Below are 19,323 nucleotides of genomic sequence, written 5' to 3' on the forward strand. Positions count from 1 at the left end.
ATAACCTCTTAAGCACACACCCAGTAAGTGATGAAATGTGTATAAAATCTAAAACTACATCTCAGAGGTGCTAGATCAGTCACATTTTTTATAATGTTATCATTATGAATTTTGTCAGGTGACAAATAACATAAATATATATTTACCACTGCAGTGAAAAAGTGTAATAAGTTGCGTATTTTGTGTCAGAACATGTAATGGCTCTTAAGGACCTAATATACAGTAACTACAGACACAGATAACTTACATCCATAGTAAGGATAGGTGATGATAGTTCCCCTCAAATGAGAAACCACAGGAAGGACAACCAAATGAACCAGACTGTGTCCAACAGTGTCGGAGAAATGTGTGTTCAATGTGGCCTGAAAACTACTCAAGGTCAAACTCTCAATTTAAGCTTGAAGCAATTACCCCTCCAGTGAAGCACAATCCTTAATCTGTTAAAATTCTTTTCAGTCCAGGGATAAAGGTTTTGATTGCTTTAACTATGACCAAAATCCACTAACAGAAACTTCAGTAAAGGCTGTCAGGACTTATATTAAAATTTAAGCCATTTCAATTCTTTTGTTGTAAGGAGAGACAGTGAACTGAGAGAATAAAGAAGGGTGGGACTAGATGAGTGAAATGGAAATAGTTTAACTATCTTCCAACAATAAGATAAGCAAACCAATTAAAAGGATTGTCATCCTGTAATTATCAGAGTGCTCTGTATTACAGAGGGAGCTGAAGCTTTCTTGCACAACAAACAGTCATGCTTGTAATTTAATATGAATAATGAGCCAGATGCATGAAAAAGGCTATTAAATGGTTATCACAAGAAGCCCTGTCCCTCATTGATTAATGAGTCTGTGTGTCACCAAGGAAAGGAACTTCATTTTTAAGTGCAGATTGTCATCATCAATGTTGCCAAAGCAACTGCTGTCTGCTTTTGACTTACCTCTGAACATGGCAATTAAACCATTACATGAGGAAACAAAACAGTGATTATTCTCTTATATGGAAAACTGAAGGCTGTTAACAAGTAAGGGTCTGGAGAAGCCCTTCACTGGGGAAGATTTGTTCCCCAAGATAAATGTATTATAGTTCCCCACTCAGTTCGAAATCTGACGCTAATCATAAAATCTGGAATGTTTTCATCCACTAGAAATCAAGCAGAATCAACAGAAAAACATAAATAAAAACAAATGTGTGTGAAAAACACTTATTTTACAGTAAACAGAATCAACTTGCAAAGGCATAGGAAAGTAAGAAAGCAGCTGGAATCTCTATACATGACCTTTACAGAGACTATTTATATAGAGAGAATACATATACAGAGATAGATGAACACACACTCTACATGACTCATCCAAACATGTATGCTTGACTCTGTGTTTGGGGGTTTCTGTTGTTATTTTTGGGGTGGGGTTTCTTTTTGGTCAATGTATGATTTACACAGAATGTTCTACCAAAAGCAGCTACAATCTGGCTTCGTCCAACTTACAAGCTTCCCGGAGTTTTTCCTTGTCGTAATGTAGCCCCTCGTATTCTTGTAAATTAATCCTGTTCACTCTGATCCGCAGGCGATCTGGGATGGAATGAGGACTGCAAGAAAAAAAGAAAGCTTCTTAGACAAAGTGTTTCCTGGAAGAGCAAATGAAAACAGGATATGAAGTGATTTTAATTTTCTCTGAAAGAAGAAAGAGAGCAAGCCTCTTCAAAACTGGGCCAATTCTTCACAGGCCCATCCCTGCATTTAAAATTTTGACTTTCCACTGCACAATAACTTAGACATTACACCTTCAATAATAAGCAAGGTCAAGAAGCCTATTTGCTGGTTGTGTGATGTGGAGTTGTAAAGGATTTTCTGAGTTGTCTCATCTCTCTATAACTGCCCCTTCCCTCTCCAGTTTGTCTTTGTACATTCCTAGGGCCCTACCACTGCCAGTAGATCTGCCAACCTGAAGTTCAAGACACAGAAAAATCCTGTGTCCTAAAAAGCTTTCTTTTTTTATTCCATGCTGGTTTCTACCATATCATAACCTGTTATTTGATTTTTTAAGTTTTGCTGAATGTTATGCAAATTAATGGTTACATTTGCATTTTCCATTTTTAAAGAAAGAGAGACTATCTGTGTATTACAGTTCACATAGCAAATGTCTGCCCTAGAGGAACTGACCCCCAGGTCAGTTAAAAGTAGATTACTTGTTCCTTCCACCAAAAGGATACTGCCTGTATTCTCTGTTTTAATCTAGTTAGTAGAATTCTGCCTATGGTAATACTGACTAATACACACTGCTTTTTGAAAGTCAAAATACTGCATGTTGTCATAAATTTGCTTCTTTCTTTGTCTCATTTTTAAAATACTTAATGTACAGCATTTGCACTGTAGTGCACAACAAGACACATCTCACAAATGTCCCCTTTTTTTTTCCCTTTCTAAACTGAAGAGTAATTTTCTTATTGACTAGAAAATACTAAAGACTTAACAAAACACATGGTTTGTGGCCACCTCTTGGTAGAGCCACTGGGATTACAATTAGCAATTATTTCAGAGTTAACTGTTGCATGTTTTCTGTTGGTATAAATGATTCTGTCATAGTTGGACAGATGAAAACAAAGATTGAAGATCAAGTCCCAGTTAAGAAGTTCTATTGCCACAAGTACTCTGCCTAAAAAGTGATAAAGGATAATGAATTTAGGTTGCCTCCAAAATGGAGTTTAAGACAACATGCTAGGAGTAGCTGCACTGAAGAAATTCCCATTCTGAACATGAGTTTCTATATTAGTGAGGAAAATTAGCCTAAGACACAGGAACGATAGCCTAGAAGAAATGACAAATGCTTAAGAATGGCAGCAAGACTGACAGAAGTATATAGGTTATCCAATGTTTTCCCTCTGCTGACTGACAGGGACTATTGTGTCAAAGTGCCCCAAGATATCAGCAAACTGCCCATATTTAAAATTTTGCAGTTTAATGACAGATGGCTTGGTTGGGAACTTCCAGCACAGCTTTAGGAGGCAGCTTTCTAACTCAGGTGCCATCATGTCATCCTACAGAATATCACTCTCCACCTGCAGTCTCTACAGCTGTCTCAGCAACCAAGACATGAGTGTCTGCACATGGAGGAGAGAGGTGCATCGACAGAAGAAGAACATAATTACACTTTGACTGACGCATTTTTTTCCTTTTCTTTTTCAAACAAGTTTATATGTCACATTGCTAGCTGAGAAGTGAACACGGTCTAAGGAACCTTTCAAATTTTATAAAATACAAGTTTCAAATATGAAAATGATAGGATACTGAATTTTAGCCAAGAAAATATAATAACATGTTTAATTCAGAAATCATAGAAATTTAAGTCCATAGTCTTTTTCTGAGGGGAGAAAAGAAATAATTCACTGCATGTAATAGGGTTCATGAAAATGACAGACTGACAGCTCTGAAAAGTGAAGTCTTTTATGCACTGGTACAATACAGGACAAAGCTTTGAACTCAGCTGGGAGGAAAAAGGATGGGCAAACAGGAGAATTCAGCTACTTACTTCTGTTGTAACACTAAACCACGTTACAAAGAGAGACATCCTTGCTATGCACTGAATGAAGCTCAGTATAAACCTAACACCAAAAAACTTTCTCAAACTGCTGCTTCTCCTGAAACTGGAACCAAATCTGTACTGCTTTTGAGCAACCCGAGTTTGAACTATGCTTTCCAATCCACCAGCTCAGAATAACTGCTTGACCAAAAGCTGATACCCCTGCGCAGGAATTACCCCATCACAGGGACTGTTTGCCATACAAACCTTCCCATGCTGTGTACATTTGCATAGAGGCATTTAAGTTGGTTCCTCAGTGAATCCAACATACTTGCTGGACTGGCTGAATTCCTTTGCACTCTTCATCAGGTGCTCTCCTGCTAACCTGTGAACCCTCTCTGGGCTTCCACTGCTGGCACAGACATCAAACTGGTACAGATTGAGATTCCCCTCCCCAGCAACTTCAGTTTAAGGCCCTACTCACCAGATTGCTAAGCCTATGACCAAAAATGCTCTTCCAGTTCAGTAGACCAGGTTTCTTCAAGAAACTTTCATGGTCTAAGCACCCAAACTACTCTGAAAGCTGTGGGAAAATACTAAAAAAACTGTGTTAAACCAATTATGGTAGAGCTTTTTGCTTTTCAGTTCCTAAGCACTGGTTCAAAGGTGAACTTTCTATGCAAACATTATCAATTAATTAGTGGTAGACTAATGTCCTATCACAACTGGCCTCATTTCAAACCGGCCTCATCATCACAGTGGATAATCTGGATATTTTGTGAAAGCAGAGCAGGAAAGAAAGACAGGGAAACAACGATTTCTCCAAGTCTATGTTTGGAGCCATTATAACAAGGTGAAGGAATGATCACGTTTATCCCCAGTCAGTGCTTAAGAAGACCTGTAAAAAGGGGAGGGATGTTAAGCCTCAGACTAACATCTGGCAAACCTTGGTTAATTGCCACCTGTGTCCCTTCAACCTACCTGTGAGAACAGGATAATGTTTAGACACCAAGGGAAGAGAAAGACAACACTGACTTCTGTAGATATGCTGACTCACTACCTAACGTTATGTAAGGAAGACAAAAAAATGTTATTTCCTAGCTTGAAGATGATAGCAACCTATTGCACGTGCAGCATCACCTTCCAAGTCAAATTAGTCCTTTCACCTGAAGTGAGCAAGTCTTTTTTCTTTGCTTGGAACTGGAAGAAGAAAAATATCTAAAATGAAGAGCAAATCTAAAATATTTTCGTTGTTCCAGGAACCACATAGAGACACTCTCCAAAAAGTACCTTATAACTAGAAAATATTTAGGAGAATACCACCCATGTTTTTGTAAAAAGTATAATTTTTGGTATATCAGTGCATTGTATACCTCAGAATTTGCTTCTGTAGAAACAATAAGCACACATTCTTAAATGTAATGCATTTCCTGAGGAGAAATAGGACCAGGACCAGTGTAGGAGGGCAATCAACTGGCAAGTGTCTGAGTTTGTTATTCTCCCATTTCTCCCTCCTGTTCACCCCATTTTCATAAAGACGGGATAAAACTACTACATAAGCAAGTTGTGTGATAAAACATACAACTGGAGAGAAACAGATCTTGGCCTTTCATCCACTTGAAAAATTTAGTTATCATAATCATAATAATGTAACCTTGGGAATAGGAGTTTTCTATGGAAAATAAACTATTATCAGAAATAACAATGCCAAGAGCTCTTTCTACAGGGTAGAGATTTTATACTCTTAGTTACGTTCAATCACAAGTAATATATTCATAATACAAATATATGTATATGCATATATACACGACCCTAAAAATACATATATTGACACACATACACAAAAGAGCATTTATCCAGTAACTGAAGTTTGATGGTTTTGTTCATGAGTTATTTGCAAATACTATTTGCTCTGTTAGAATACAGGTTTTGGCTGACATTATATTATGTCTCACTAAATTTTATTACCTATTCATTATAATTTTGTCTCTAAAATTTACTATGTGAATATTCACTTCTTATGCTATCAGACTGGCAATTGACACCAGGGGATATTGTCCTCATCATCCAAACTAATTAACTCATTCATTCACAGAATTCATGAGCTCCATACGAAGCTCTATTTAATGCAGCTGAGCAAAACACCTCCACTATCAATACTTCTGTAGTCTTTGCAGATACTGCCTAATATTATTATACAAATTGATCAGTTTGTCTTGTTCAGACATATTTGGTATATTCAGAAACCATAAAGATTGAATACATAAGCAAATCCATGGAAAAGCAAATAACAGGGTGATGAATGTCACCAAAAGCAAACGTTAGTACAATATTAATAGAAATGGATGTTTCTGAATAGTGTGTAAAACAACTTGCTCAACTGCAAGGAGAGGAAGAAAAGCTTTCCAGATAGAGCAGCAATTTTGAAATAAATGTGGGGAGATTGTTTCACTGCAATTCAACCTTAAATATTTTAACTATTTATACCTATTATTTTTCAAAATGGTGTATTACATAGTCAATGAAAAGTAATTCGAAGTACTAATTCCACTTACTTAATTCCTCTAATCTAATTAAGAACCCCCTTCCACAAGCACATCAATCCATGGAATTAAATCCTAAATGTCATTTGTCCCATGAGGATATAAATAAAGAGTGGGGTCAATTGAAACATTCTGTTCATTCATGTTGACTAGTTATAACAGTTTCATTTAAACACAAAGCTAATTATGAATCTTCTCAAATCAGGAGCTAGATAGGCTAGTTTATCATATTTAATTTTATTTGATGAACTCATGATTGGCATGAACCAGAAGTGCCCATTCAGGGCATTATTAAATAACAATCCAAATGAGGTTTGTAGAAAATCTATACATGTTAATTAGTTGGAACAATTTCTGGAAGATTATACTGAGTTGTCATGAGGTCCTCTCAAAATTGTTCCACTTGCATCCTAAAAATTATGTAATTTCGGCAACGGAAAAATATTTTCTTTCCTTTTTTTAGCTACAAAATGACAGTATAGTACAAAGAAATCAAATTACTTCCTATCAGAAAAGTGGCATTTGACTTTTCCACAAGAATACAGAAGATTGCCTGGATATTGGATCATTTCCATTGTAAGGATAAGAGCATGCTTTCTGGAAAATCTTAAAACTTATAAACATTAATTACTATACACAGTTAATTTGATTTTATTGGGGTTTAAGTCTACTTTTTTTGTGAGAAAACATCTATTCCATGGTACACTGAGCTGCTCATGGCAATCAGAGCCATTGTTTTTCTAGAGACACATCTCAAAAATTCAAAATCATGCTAGATAAACTGTTTGTAAGGTGAAGTAATTTTTAACACCACCCACCCACCTGCTGGAAACTGCTTATCAAAGAAATGGTATGCTTACTTTCTCTTCTATGCCTGAACTATAGCATTTTGGGGTTTCTAGACATGTTACCATCATCAACATCACCCCTCCACCCCTTACCACCGGGGAAAAAAAACAAACTAAAACAAAAAAAACAACCTTAAAGAAACAGACCTTTGCACAAAAAAATGAGAAGGGCTCATTTTTTAAAAATCCCCTTCACTTCAGCATTTGTGGTTCAAACCCACAGAAGCAAAGCCACATGCACCTGTTCTGAGATTACCAGCAGAACCTGATCTGCTTCCATTCACCAAGAAAACACAGCCGGCTTTTGATGAAGCTGTGACTTCCTCCTCTCACCCCCATTAATCATCCAGCAACAAGTGAGAGGATGCCAGACAACTCATATGGAGCACAGTTGGTTTTCCTAAGAAACATGCTTCTGTCTCCAGTCACCCAGGGAACAATACAGGCAGAGCAAGCTTTGGGTCCTGCCCAAGCTTGGCACTCCTGCACAACAACCTGGCTACACTTCTGCCATGCCACCAGCTTGATTTAACTTGGAAGACAGACTTCTAAATTATACATGCCCCAATCTCTGTATCAATTATTTATGAACCCAGTGAACCATTTCTTATGCTTTGTGTCTCCATAGAGAAATGAAATAATAAGAATAAACAGTCCAACGACTCTACAGAATTCAGTGACAAATTTTTGATAGATCTTCAAGAATACAGCCCACACCAGCCTACACATATACAGGTTTTAGCATGATTCAGTAAGCAGAAATGGAAGTCTTCTACTTCCCCTCCCATACAAGAAATACTTTAGTAAAAAAGAATCACACTCTTTTGAGGGATCTTTGCAGTGACAGATTAATGAATTACCTGCCTCCTAAAGAAAAAACATGTAAAATCAATTAAATGTTCTAGTGTTTAGAGCAATTGGAAAACAGAAAGCTGTAGCCAGAAGAGAAAAAGAAATTTACCTTACTTTTGAAATCATATTGGCAGAGCTTGGAAATGATACATTAAAATTAAGCATGTTTCTGACAGCATTTATCTACTTAAAACATAAGAACTGCCACAGGGCAGAATCATCCAGTCTCTTCTGTAGACAAATTTTAGTGCTTCAAAAAAGTTCACTACTGTTTTAGGGTAAAGTTCTTGCTAAGCTCTTTACCTAAAAAAATACCCCTAAAATTATAAGCTCCACCACATATTTTTTTATTTCATTTGGGAACCTGAGCTAGACAAGCTACCAGGTTGTGGGATGCTGGGTCGAAGGGCAGTGCATTTGATATCCACCCCCAACCTGCTTTTAATGATGATCAACAACTATTAAACTAATATAATAAACACTTATAACAACTTTGTTTCAGTGTGCTCTGTTCAGACCTGTTGCTACCTCAGCCCTTTGAGACCCTCATTAGGTGCCAAAACCAGGCTGTTGTGGTCTAATCCTAGACAGCAATTACATACCATGCAGCTGCTCACTCCTTCCCTCTACCTGCTCTTCCCTTCGTTGGGAGTATTGGAAAGAAAAGGTAAACTTCGTGGTTAAGAATTTAATAATTGAAACAGAATAGAATTATTATTATTATTATTATTATTACGGTAATGAGGTAGAGAGAGAGAGAGAAACGAACCCAAGAGAAAGAGGCGATGCACTACAGCCAGTCCATCCCTGACCAGCAGACAGATCCCTTCGGATTAACTTCCCCAGTTAAATCCTAATTGTCATTTGTCCCATGAGGATGTAAATAAAGATTGGGGTCAACTGAAACATTCTGTTCATTCATGCTGATCACTTATAACACTTTTATTTAAACACAAACCTAAATATGAATATTTATAGACTGGGCATGACCTTCTATGATGTGGAATATCCCTCTGGCCAGTTTGAGTCAGCTGGCCTGGTCATGCTCCCTCCCAGCTTTCTGTGCAGCTCCTCACTAGCAGAGCATGGGATACTGAAAAGCCCTTTACTTGGGGTAAACACTATTTAGCAACAGTCAAAACATTATTCTCATCCTAAATCCAAAAAGCTGCTCTGTACCAGCTACTAGGGAGAAACTTAGCTCTATCCCAGCCAAAACCTGGACATAAGTGTCATGCTAGATAAGCCAGGTTAGCCCAACTGTACTAAATCCTTTTGCACTTTCTTACCTCCCACTTACTTCACCAAATGCTTGAGCACTTTGCTCTGTAAGGGCTAGACCCACACAGTCACTTAAACACATGCTGAAGTTCCAGATGGAATCCCAGTACTTGCTTTTCTTCTCCTGCATGCTAGATGTTGTTCTCTCGCATTTTACCCTTCCAAGCACAATGGATTCTCCAACAGTAATAATTCCATTAGACAGAATCATAGAATATTTGGGGTTGGAAGGGACCATAAAGATCAATTATTTCCAACCCCCTTGCCATGGGCAGGGACACCTTTCACTGGATGTTGCTCAGAGCTCCATCTAATCTGGCCTTGAACATTTCCCAGGATGGGAAATTTCTCTGGGCAACCTGTTCCAGTGCCTCAGAACTCTCACAGTAAAGAATTTCTTCCTCATATCTAATCTAAACCTACTCTCTCTCACTTTGAAACCAACCCACCTTGTTCTGTCACTAGATGCTCTTACAAATAGTCCCTCTCCATCCTTCTTGTAGGCTTCTTTCAAGTACTGGAAAGATGCAATTAGGTCACCCCCAAAGCCTTCTCTTCTTCAGGTTGAACAATCCCATTTCTCTCAGCCTTTCCTCATAGGAGAGGTGCACTGTCCCTCTACTCATTTTGGTGGCCCTCCTCTGGACTCATTCCAACAGGTCAGTGTCATTCCTGTGCTGGAGACCCCAGAGTGCAGAATCCACCCTGGCCACGTTGCTTTTGATGCAGCCCAGGATGCAGTTGGCTTTCTGGGCTGCCAGAGCATGTTTCCAGCTCATATCCAGAAACCCACATGCTAAATAGGAAAAACTGATGAAGAAAAGATGAGACTCAATTCCCTATAAAGCATGTAATGAAAAAGAAGGAAGATATATATAAGCATTTTCATCCTCAATTATGCATTTGGAGAACAGCTCACGCTCTAACACTTCCTCCCTTACACCTTGTCTCCTACTGTTCTTTATTAGACTCTCATCCTATACACAGCATCCATGTTCAACCTGAGAAAGTTCATACAGGTTTTATACGTATACTGTGCTGCAACCATTACCCTGTAAACTCTATTAAAGGAGTTGTATTTACCAATGTAGTGACATGTCTATTTTCATTTATACAGATTTTGTAATTAAAAAAATAATCACAGTCTACCCACAGTGCTTATTCCACTTGTAAAAGGACAATAGGAGCTATGCAAGTCAATTATGTTTTATTTTTAAATGGTAATTTTTTTTAGTGTTCCTTTACGTCAACCACACAACACAAATGTGCATCTCCTCGTTTCTGAATATCCAGCTGGAAAATGCAGGTCTTTACCTTCCTTTTAAAAGACCCTCAATTAAAAATACAACATTTGTATTTCCTTATGCACCTTGTATAAACATTTGCAAAGGATCACACTACACTTCTACTGTCTCTGCAACAAAGACCATATATACCTAATAATTTTGGCTGCTCAAATTCCCATGCATCTCCCGCTGCAGAAATCCTGAAATTTATCTAAGACAGGCTATATCCACCTCCAGGTCTCAGCAGAATCTGCCCTGCTGTTCAGTACTAGCAGGAACTCAGATTCATTCTATGTTGTTCAACACAGAAACAAAGGAATATTTGAATCTCAAAGCCATCATAATTCAAAGCAAATTTCCCTGATACCTCGTAGGTTCTTATTTTCATTTGCCAGACACATTAATTGGCAGCCACAGTGCAGCAGTATGTTTCATCTATTTTTACAGATTTTAAGACATAGTACATCTTTGACTTCCAAATTAATTTGGGGCTCACAAGTCTCTCTCTCCCTGCATTATCCTGACAGCTGATATCAAATGAGACATTCAAATGAAGAGTACCAAAATTTGGAGGTCATTTTCCAAGAGATATCCCTCAGCCTGGAGACAATACCTGTTCTCCCAGACCCCCAGCTTAATGTTCTGTGTAAGCAATAAGGGTTATCTCAACTTTTTTCTAGAGGTTTGTTTAGATACTGAATTGGTGAGACACAGTTGGTTTTATTACGTTATGCTCCTCAGCAGAGTACAGCAAATATGATCCCGGGACAAGGCACACCAAATTGGAAATCTTTCCTTGTTTACAAAATAACAATGAGGAACTTGCAGCTTTCTGAAATTTCACAGGACCACAGCATGGTTGAAGCTGGAAGAGACCCCTGGAGGTCATCTGATGAAACCCATGCTCAAGCAGGGCCACCAAGAGCAGGCTGCCCATGACCACGTCCGGGCAGGCTTTGCATACCTCTAAGGATGGAGATTCCACAACCTTTCTTGGCAATCTGTGCCAGTGCTCTGTCAACCTTACAGTAAAAAGCATTTTTCCTCATGTTCAGAGAAAACCTCCTGTGTTGGATGGAAAAGCTCTCAACTCAACTGTTTCCAGGGATGGTGCCTGGTACTTCAGACCTGCCTGTTGCTATGGATTTCTGGTGAGTTGGACTAATGGCTGAACCCGGTCACCATCACCAGACACGTCCTGCTCACCTTACTTGGGTACTGTGGAACTGTGCCCTTGCTGGCAAGATCCTGTGCCTGTCATGCTGTCACCTGAGCTCCCTCTTCCCATTTGTCACTGGATTTTAGTGCCCCATCTCCTGGCTGAATGACACAGGATAACAACAAAAAACTATGGAACTTTAAAATAGAAAAAAGCCGGATACTCACACAGTGAAGGAATCAGGGGGAGCCGAGACTCTCCTCAGGTCAGCAGACTGCACTTTATGGATACTATAAGGCAGCAGGAAATGAGTGGCCAGGAGAAAAACAGCACACAGTGTGGAAAGACAAGAAAAAAGGCAGGGAAGAGACAGAGAGAGAGAAAGAGAAGGAGTCGAACAGAAGAAAGAAAGAGAAAGACATACAACATTTAAACAGAAACAAAAGGAATGTGTCACATAAAAGTTGAATGAAGAGACATGCAGAGCTCTGAGTTCACACTAGAAAGCCAAGAGCAACAGAAGACATGCAAATGGAGAAAATCACTGCTACGTGGCACACGGGAGCCTTCCAAAGACACGAGTGAGGAGGACCAACGACAAGCTAGGCACATGACTATACAAGAAAGATGAAGGGCCCCAGAATTTCTTCCACAGGCACTGAAAAATTTCAAGGCAACAGCCTTTGGAAGCAGGTCCAAAAATGCAAACAAACATCAAAGCCAAGATCTGAATGGATGGAATTGCCTCTAAAAGTTGACCATCTTCAGTTACTGTTTAAGATAAAGAAATACCCTTACTGAAGATTTTGTATCCACAAGGATAAATTGTTTTTTCCATTCTTCTTTCATGTACCTTAGGGAAACACGCATTTTACATATAGTGACTCTCAATATTAACTCTCCTTTAGTGTTTACACTCAAATGGTCCCTTTCTTTCTCTCAAATGTATGGAATATGTTTTATCTATAAGCTCTTCCCTCTCCTTTCTCTTCCATTATGCAGGATATTCTTCCTCAACCTAAACTAAAAGTCAGTGAAAACAAAATACCATGCTTTGAGATTCAGAAAGTATTCATTCAGAAAATTATTTCTAGAAAAGTTGAACCACAGTTTCTCTTCCTATTCCCTACAATTTTTGGTATAGCTCACAAGTACCAATCGCAGCCTTGGCTTGATCACAGAAAACCAAGCTACATCTTGTCTCTTTCACATGCTACCATGACTAACAGTGGAGACCAGGAATGAGAACTTAGTTAGCAAGATTTTTAGGGAAACTCTTTTAAGTTTTTAAGAAAAAAACCCAAACCTCCAGAACAAAAGAGAATAGGATTAAAAAAAAAAGTGTAAGACGTCTTCAAATTAAGTCTTTCTCTACTTATGACACTAGTCTAACTAAACCCCAAAGAGCATTCCCGCTGCTCTTCTTAACTATCAATAATATCAAAGCTGGCAATAATAGTAACTCTGCATTACTGCGACCCAAGATAATTTTCTAATTGCTTTCCTGGCAAGGAGCTCAAGAACAGCTGTCTAATAATTAGGGATAGCTCTAGACCCACTTACTTATCTCACACATCTAACATTCAAATGATAGTCATAAAAGAACAGTCTATCATGTTCAATCAAATATGTCTTTCTGGGAGATTTCAACGGAACAAGGAGAAGTATCCCAGATATCAAGTTAAGAAACATATTTAATTGAAAATTTTCTCTCTTGAGCAATACTGCAAATCAGCATCATTTTGTACGAACTTCTTACAACACCGATATGCTTCCTAGACTTTAACCTTTAGCATTCTATTTACTTTTTATCATGCCAGGAGATTCAATTCCTCTCTCCTTCCCCTTCAGCACTTGAGAGCAAAATACATACATGAACAGATACAGATATAGATGTAAATATATACACACACCATTTCTGATATGTGAATCTGAGACTAGAGTTCCTGACAAACCATGTGTATTTTCCCAAGACACAGGCCTGCAGAAAAATACCTCAGCCAAATCAAAGGACTCTGACAGCCATTTAGTGTACAGTAGTACATTTAAATCAAGCTAAACCACAAAGAATATCTCTTTGACAACTAGCATATACCACAAATCTGTATTTCCTTACCATAGCTGAAATTCGGGTCCCAAAAACCAAACTTAACTGTGCTAATTAGCAGATCAAAACAGCACGAATTTTCTTTTTACATTTGCATTAGTCTCCCTCAGTGCAGAAAAAGATGCCCCGGGACTGCCCTCTGCTCAATTCTACCTTTCACAAGTGATCAAAGAGGGGTGGTTGGGTGAAATTGGGCACTGCTGCCCACAGGCAAGATTCTCCTGTTCTTCACTGCTTAAGAAAGATGAGTGTACCTCACGTATTTTCCAGGCAAATAGAAGTTGCACCTTAGAGAGATGGGCTTCTACTGAAACTTAAAGCATTAGTCTCAGTAAGGGAGCAGAGTGCTAAATTGAATAGGAGCATGTTGAAGGTAACCAGGGAGCCTTTGATTACCTGAACAGATTGACAACCAGGGGATGACAAACAACTCTACAGGACAGGAGTCAAAGTTTGAAGTAAAGCAGCATCTTCCACTAGATACACAACTGAAAGAGAGACGCTACTTTTAAGATACCTGAAAAGGTGTGCCTCAGACCTTGTCTTTTTTTTCAAGTTATATGAGTTAGTCTAGTGAAAAGTATTACACCTCTCCATAAAACTTGCCTCACCACTACAACTGTAACAGCAAAATTCCACACCCACCTCCTCAGAAAAATTAAGGCCTCACTGCATAGCTGTCCAAATTAAATGTGGATCCTTGATAACTTTAGGCCTTTAGCTCAGTGTCTTTGTATACAGGTCAGACTGCTTTGCTTCACCTTTTGTATAATTGATGAAAAACAGCAAAAGCACTTACAATGTCACTCATTATAGCAGCAGTAAAGACCTACACAAGAAGTACAATAATAACCTCTACAAAATAATCTAAATTATTTTATTGGATGGCCATTTTCACAGGTCAAAATTTGAATATTTAGGTTTCTTTTATTAAAGATTTGTCTGCAGTGCTTATGAATAACTTTTAATCACTAAAAGAATGTTAGTTCTCTGCTTTCCTCTTCACATATCCCTCATTTCCAGTTTTCTTAGCCTTTCTCTATTTATCTTACAATGCTCATTTCTCATTTGGGTTTCTATAGTGAAGAAGGGTTCCTACAAAGTACAAACAGTCCTTCTTTGACCTTCAGGTCTTTCTCCATAAACAGTGCCAGGCAGCATGGTCCCACAACAGAGACTGCAAAATATCCTGAGTAATTCTTGATTCTGGTAATTTCTTACAGGGTCTACAATGAAGCTTAAAAAGCAGATCAATAAAGTTGAGAAAATAAATCAAAATAACTTCAAGAGCAATGGCATACATATGCAGAACTGTCAGAAGCCAAAAGGCACAACGCTGAGCCTGCACAAACCTTTCTAAATAAATAACAGAAAGGCACAGCACCAGTCTAAAAGCAAGACAGAGGGTAACCCAGAAGATAAAGAGTAAAAGAAAGTCAGATAAGTATTTACAATACAGCGAAAAGGAAGTTCAGAAGATGTGATTTTTTTTTTTATTTATTTTTCAAATGCTCTGCAAGTCCAGTACATGCAAAATCCATCACCAAATATGCTGCCCCAAACGGGCTCCTGCCATTAGGACATGCATGTATCCAACTCACTCATTCAGCAAAGGCATAGATGTTCTCCTCTTGCTCTTCTGCACCATGTTGGCTTGGTTCCTTAAGGAGATCCGAATGAGTGAGGGGGCCAATCGACACGGTTCTCCATCCACTTGCATGGGGATAGACTTGTACGTTAAAAGTGTCACCTCACGGCACTGGTGCAACCTCTCTCCATGACCACCCACCTGGAGAGCAGCCTGGAAGAAAATAAACAAACAAACAAAACCCAAATAAAAACCAAGAAGGAAAGAGAGAGAAAAGACACCTCGTAACAGATAGTTCAGGCAGTTAACAAATCCAAAATGCAGCTTTGATGGTAGCATCCATTATACAGCGCTCCATGCCTAAGATATGCTAAAAGAGCACAATGATTCACCCAAAAATTGCAAAGCAGAAATTGAAATTTCATAAAGAAAAATGGTGGGCAACAAGCAGATATCTAAACACATGCACTGCTTGTCTCATCACCTATATGTGCACACACACCTCTATGTGCACACACGCGCGTGCACAAATGAATACTTGCATTCATTCTTTCATTCTTAAAGGTTTCAATTTGTTTTGGTTGGTTTGTTTTTACACTAACAGTAATGCTAATAATTATTTGCTTTTTAAAACAGCAACCCTAATTAGAGACATTTGCGATACAGAAAAATTATTTTCCCTTCCTGAACAGAATAGTCCTTAATATGAATTAGATCAATTTAAAATCCTTATTATGAAAGCTTACACAGCAAGTCAACCTCAACATTAGACAGGCTGAAAAGAGCAAGTAGAAGGACCTTTTTAAAAATAATTAAATACCATGTTTAAGAATCCATTTCAAAGAAATTAGGCAAGGAAGACAATGAGCAGATCCTTCAAGTTCTGGGAAGATACATTTGGGCAGAAATTTATTTTTTAATGGTATGACTACTATGAGACTATTAATTCTCATCTATCAGATGCAGAAAAAAAATCTTATATTAATGCAGTACTAACAGAGAACAGCCTAAACACAAGTCAAGACCCTAACCCTGCTCTGTGCACTTAATATTATGGATCAACTGAAATTATGATCAATAATATAATAATAGTTCTTATAAAGCAATTCTCTCCCTTGTTTTCACAGACCTTCTTAGGTATGAGCAAGCACATCTGAGAGATATACAGAGCAAGCCAGGATTATATCAATACAGTCTAGGATTACAGAGGTTCCTCAGCATCACAACCAAAGTAAAACTGTAGACCCTAGGCTTCCTTTAAAGAGAAACAGCAGCTTAAAGAGCCCCACTTCTCAAATTAAGCCCCAGCTGAAATTGTTGGTAGCTTCTGAGATCACTCTAGCCACTTTGACTGGCTAGAGTCACATTAATGGCAAACCCAAAAACTCTTCCAGCTGAAAACTGCCAGCTGCTATATGCTAAATAGAATTTGACAGCATTTTCAAAAACATGCCCTGAATTCTTCAGGTTTACTCCACAAGATCTATTAGGCTAACAAACAAAATTTTTCTTATTTGTAGGTTATTTCCCTAATCCACTTGACCCATCAAAAAAACGAAGGCCAAAAAAGAATCCTTAACCCAGACAGACTTTTAGAGAAATGATTGTTGGTCAAGACTGCCTTTTACTTTTGCTTACTTTGAATATTAGATTTGCTAGGATTTCTCTCTGAGGAAGCAAACACCGTTGTCGTGGGTATTCACTGAAAGTGATTTGCACTGGGGGCAGATCACACAAAAAGTGTGTGAGTTTAGTGAAAACCTAGTTTTAACCTCATTCACACAAGACATAGCAGCAACAAAGGCCTAAAGTTATGGACTTAAGTGTGATTTATAAAAGCCTGCCAGGAAGCCCAGATATGGGCCTTCTCCTGGCCACACCAAGTTCAAGCTGCAGTGCCCTATGTAGACTAGTACTAGCACAGGGTTAACTACCAACTCTCTGACTGCATTTAATCAGCTTCTGACGAGATTATGTCACTGTATCCCTGTTTTTGACCACTGTGATAAGCAGGACATCAGGGTATTGGACAGTGAGATTGCTTTTGTGGTAACTGTTTTGGTTCACTTTAAAGACAGCATTGACAGAAAGTGCATTGACAAATTTAAATTGTTGGCTGAATTTCCTTTCCCTAGTGAATAAAAAGGAGAGATAATATTCATGACAGAAATCTTAATAAGTTTTCCACAGCTATTAGTGAAGTTTCACAGGACTTTTAGTGGGCATTTGGAAACTGTATGGGCATATAATTTTATATAATAGTTCATATTTATTTCCAACAGCCAGTTATTTTAAAAAAAGGGATTTTTATGCTGTGGATTGAAATATACAAAAGTTAAAAGGAAAAAGCAGTATTTATTTCATCATAGAACATTCCCACAGTAAAATCATGTCTGCATGCTGCTCTTATTGTAGTGTTGTTACTGTAATAATCTTGCCATTTAGGTTGGTAGCATTGCACATGCAAATTAGCCCTATTTTGCAAAGAATACACTTTTATTATTAAATAACACCTCTTTTATGAGAAAACTATAGCTTGACTCTGTCGTTTAACAGCAGCGCAGGCTTTGGCCTTGGCTGACTATGTGGAAACACGCTTGTCTTCGGTAACAAGGACAGCTTTGTGCTCTGTCGTGCTGCCCAGAGTTCACCGAGTCTGGCAGCTCCTGCAGGCAGGGGAGCACCTGCAATGCACTCACCAGAGAGGCCATGGTGAACCCAATGACCTCAATGTAGCCATCGTCGTGGCGCTGGGGCTCAAAGTCTCTGTGATCTCCAGGGTTTCCCCAGGGCATTGTGCCAGCACAATACCTACAGAGAGAAGTTTGGAAAGCAAGTGTGAGAAAGCAGTTGGCCCTGGGGGTCCTGACTAGTAGCCTATTAGCATGCTCTGCTTCTTTCCAAGCTGATACAACACCCACAGATATATCCACCATCATCTTTATCAGGTTCCTCTGTGAGAGTAAAAGGGGGAAACACCAGGAAATAGGTAACAGAGCAGCAGCACTTTGTTCTCCCTATTTGCTTTGATTCCTGCAGGTGACCTGTTGAGACATAAAGCTGTTTTGCCCCTATGCTAGGCAGGCATGGGGCTGCAGCAGCAACTCCAGCCTTGGAGCTCCATTTCCTCTCTCCCTGCTAGCTCAGCAGTTCTGACAGCACAAGGAATGCCAAACATTGCATAGCTAGAGGTAGCAGGGAGAATAAGAAGCAGGACAGATACAGCTGTAATATCTGCCTTTTCTACCATTAAAGAATGGATGTAGAAGTGATCTGAGAGTGATAGAAGGGGAAACTTTGGAGAGGTGACACCAAGTAGAAGCTTGCAATGAAGGCAGCACAGGACTCAAAAGATCGAGTGCTTGGGACTGCATGTGGAGCAAAGTGGTAGCTTGTCTAAAGCAGTGGTCTCCAAAGTGGGGTGCACACACCACAGGGTGTATGCAAGAAAAATCCACAGCTGACAAGACAATTAGTGTGTGTGAAGAAAAGAATTGCTTTTACTTTTAACAAATAAGAAAACAAATATTAAAGTAAGTTTGTTTCATTTTTATGATATCCTTTCTTAATTTATTATTTATGTTTGCTTAATATTGTGTGTAATATTAGTATAGTGGTACATGTATATAATTTAGAAATAAATATACATATTTACATATTGGGGTGGTTATCAAAAGATTTTTACTGATAGGGTTGCACAATCAAAATAAGTTTAGAGACTACTGTTCTAGAAAGCAGGAGATTGACAACTTTTAAGAATACAGTTGTATTTTTATTAGTTGACACCTTGTAACGTGTTAAAAACCAGCACTTCTTTCAACAGTTTGGTGTTCTTCTACTGGAAAAATATTGATCTTTCCCTCCACTTCTGCCCTCTCCTCCCTTCTTCCTTTCACACTTTGATTCTAATTAAGCAAAAGACTAGACATTCGTGTCTTTCCTTACTATTTTGTTTGCAGGTTAGGTGCACAACTTTTGAAAGTGAGTCTGTTAAGCATTTCTACCGCATCAGGATATTCAACTTTTTGAAGGATGGTTTCGCTGCACTCTGATGCCATTCTGTATTGCTAATTAACAGTATTATAAGCACGTAACTCTCAACAAGGTAGCCCACTGGCAATATGCTTCAGCACATTTACCCAGT

The 19,323-nt window shown here is 38.5% G+C and overlaps 1 protein-coding gene across 8 annotated transcripts in view; it reads right to left on the reverse strand.

The window, feature by feature from the left end:
* Window positions 1-19,323, reverse strand: part of DGKI (diacylglycerol kinase iota) — a 215,115-nt gene that overhangs the window by 76,314 nt on the left and 119,478 nt on the right. For 6 of the 8 annotated variants that reach the window (XM_064654708.1, XM_064654704.1, XM_064654700.1 and 3 more), the window contains 4 exons: window positions 17,879-17,990; window positions 15,193-15,392; window positions 11,712-11,774; window positions 1,484-1,584 (listed from right to left, as the gene is read on the reverse strand). In XM_064654708.1, the coding sequence (XP_064510778.1) occupies window positions 1,484-1,584; window positions 11,712-11,774; window positions 15,193-15,392; window positions 17,879-17,990 (476 nt within the window). The remainder of the gene's footprint in view (window positions 1-1,483; window positions 1,585-11,711; window positions 11,775-15,192; window positions 15,393-17,878; window positions 17,991-19,323) is intronic. The other 2 variants (XM_064654706.1, XM_064654701.1) reach the window with 1 other exon arrangement.

This window comes from Pseudopipra pipra, chromosome 5, assembly GCF_036250125.1.
Source record: "Pseudopipra pipra isolate bDixPip1 chromosome 5, bDixPip1.hap1, whole genome shotgun sequence".
NCBI classification, from domain to species: domain Eukaryota; kingdom Metazoa; phylum Chordata; class Aves; order Passeriformes; family Pipridae; genus Pseudopipra; species Pseudopipra pipra.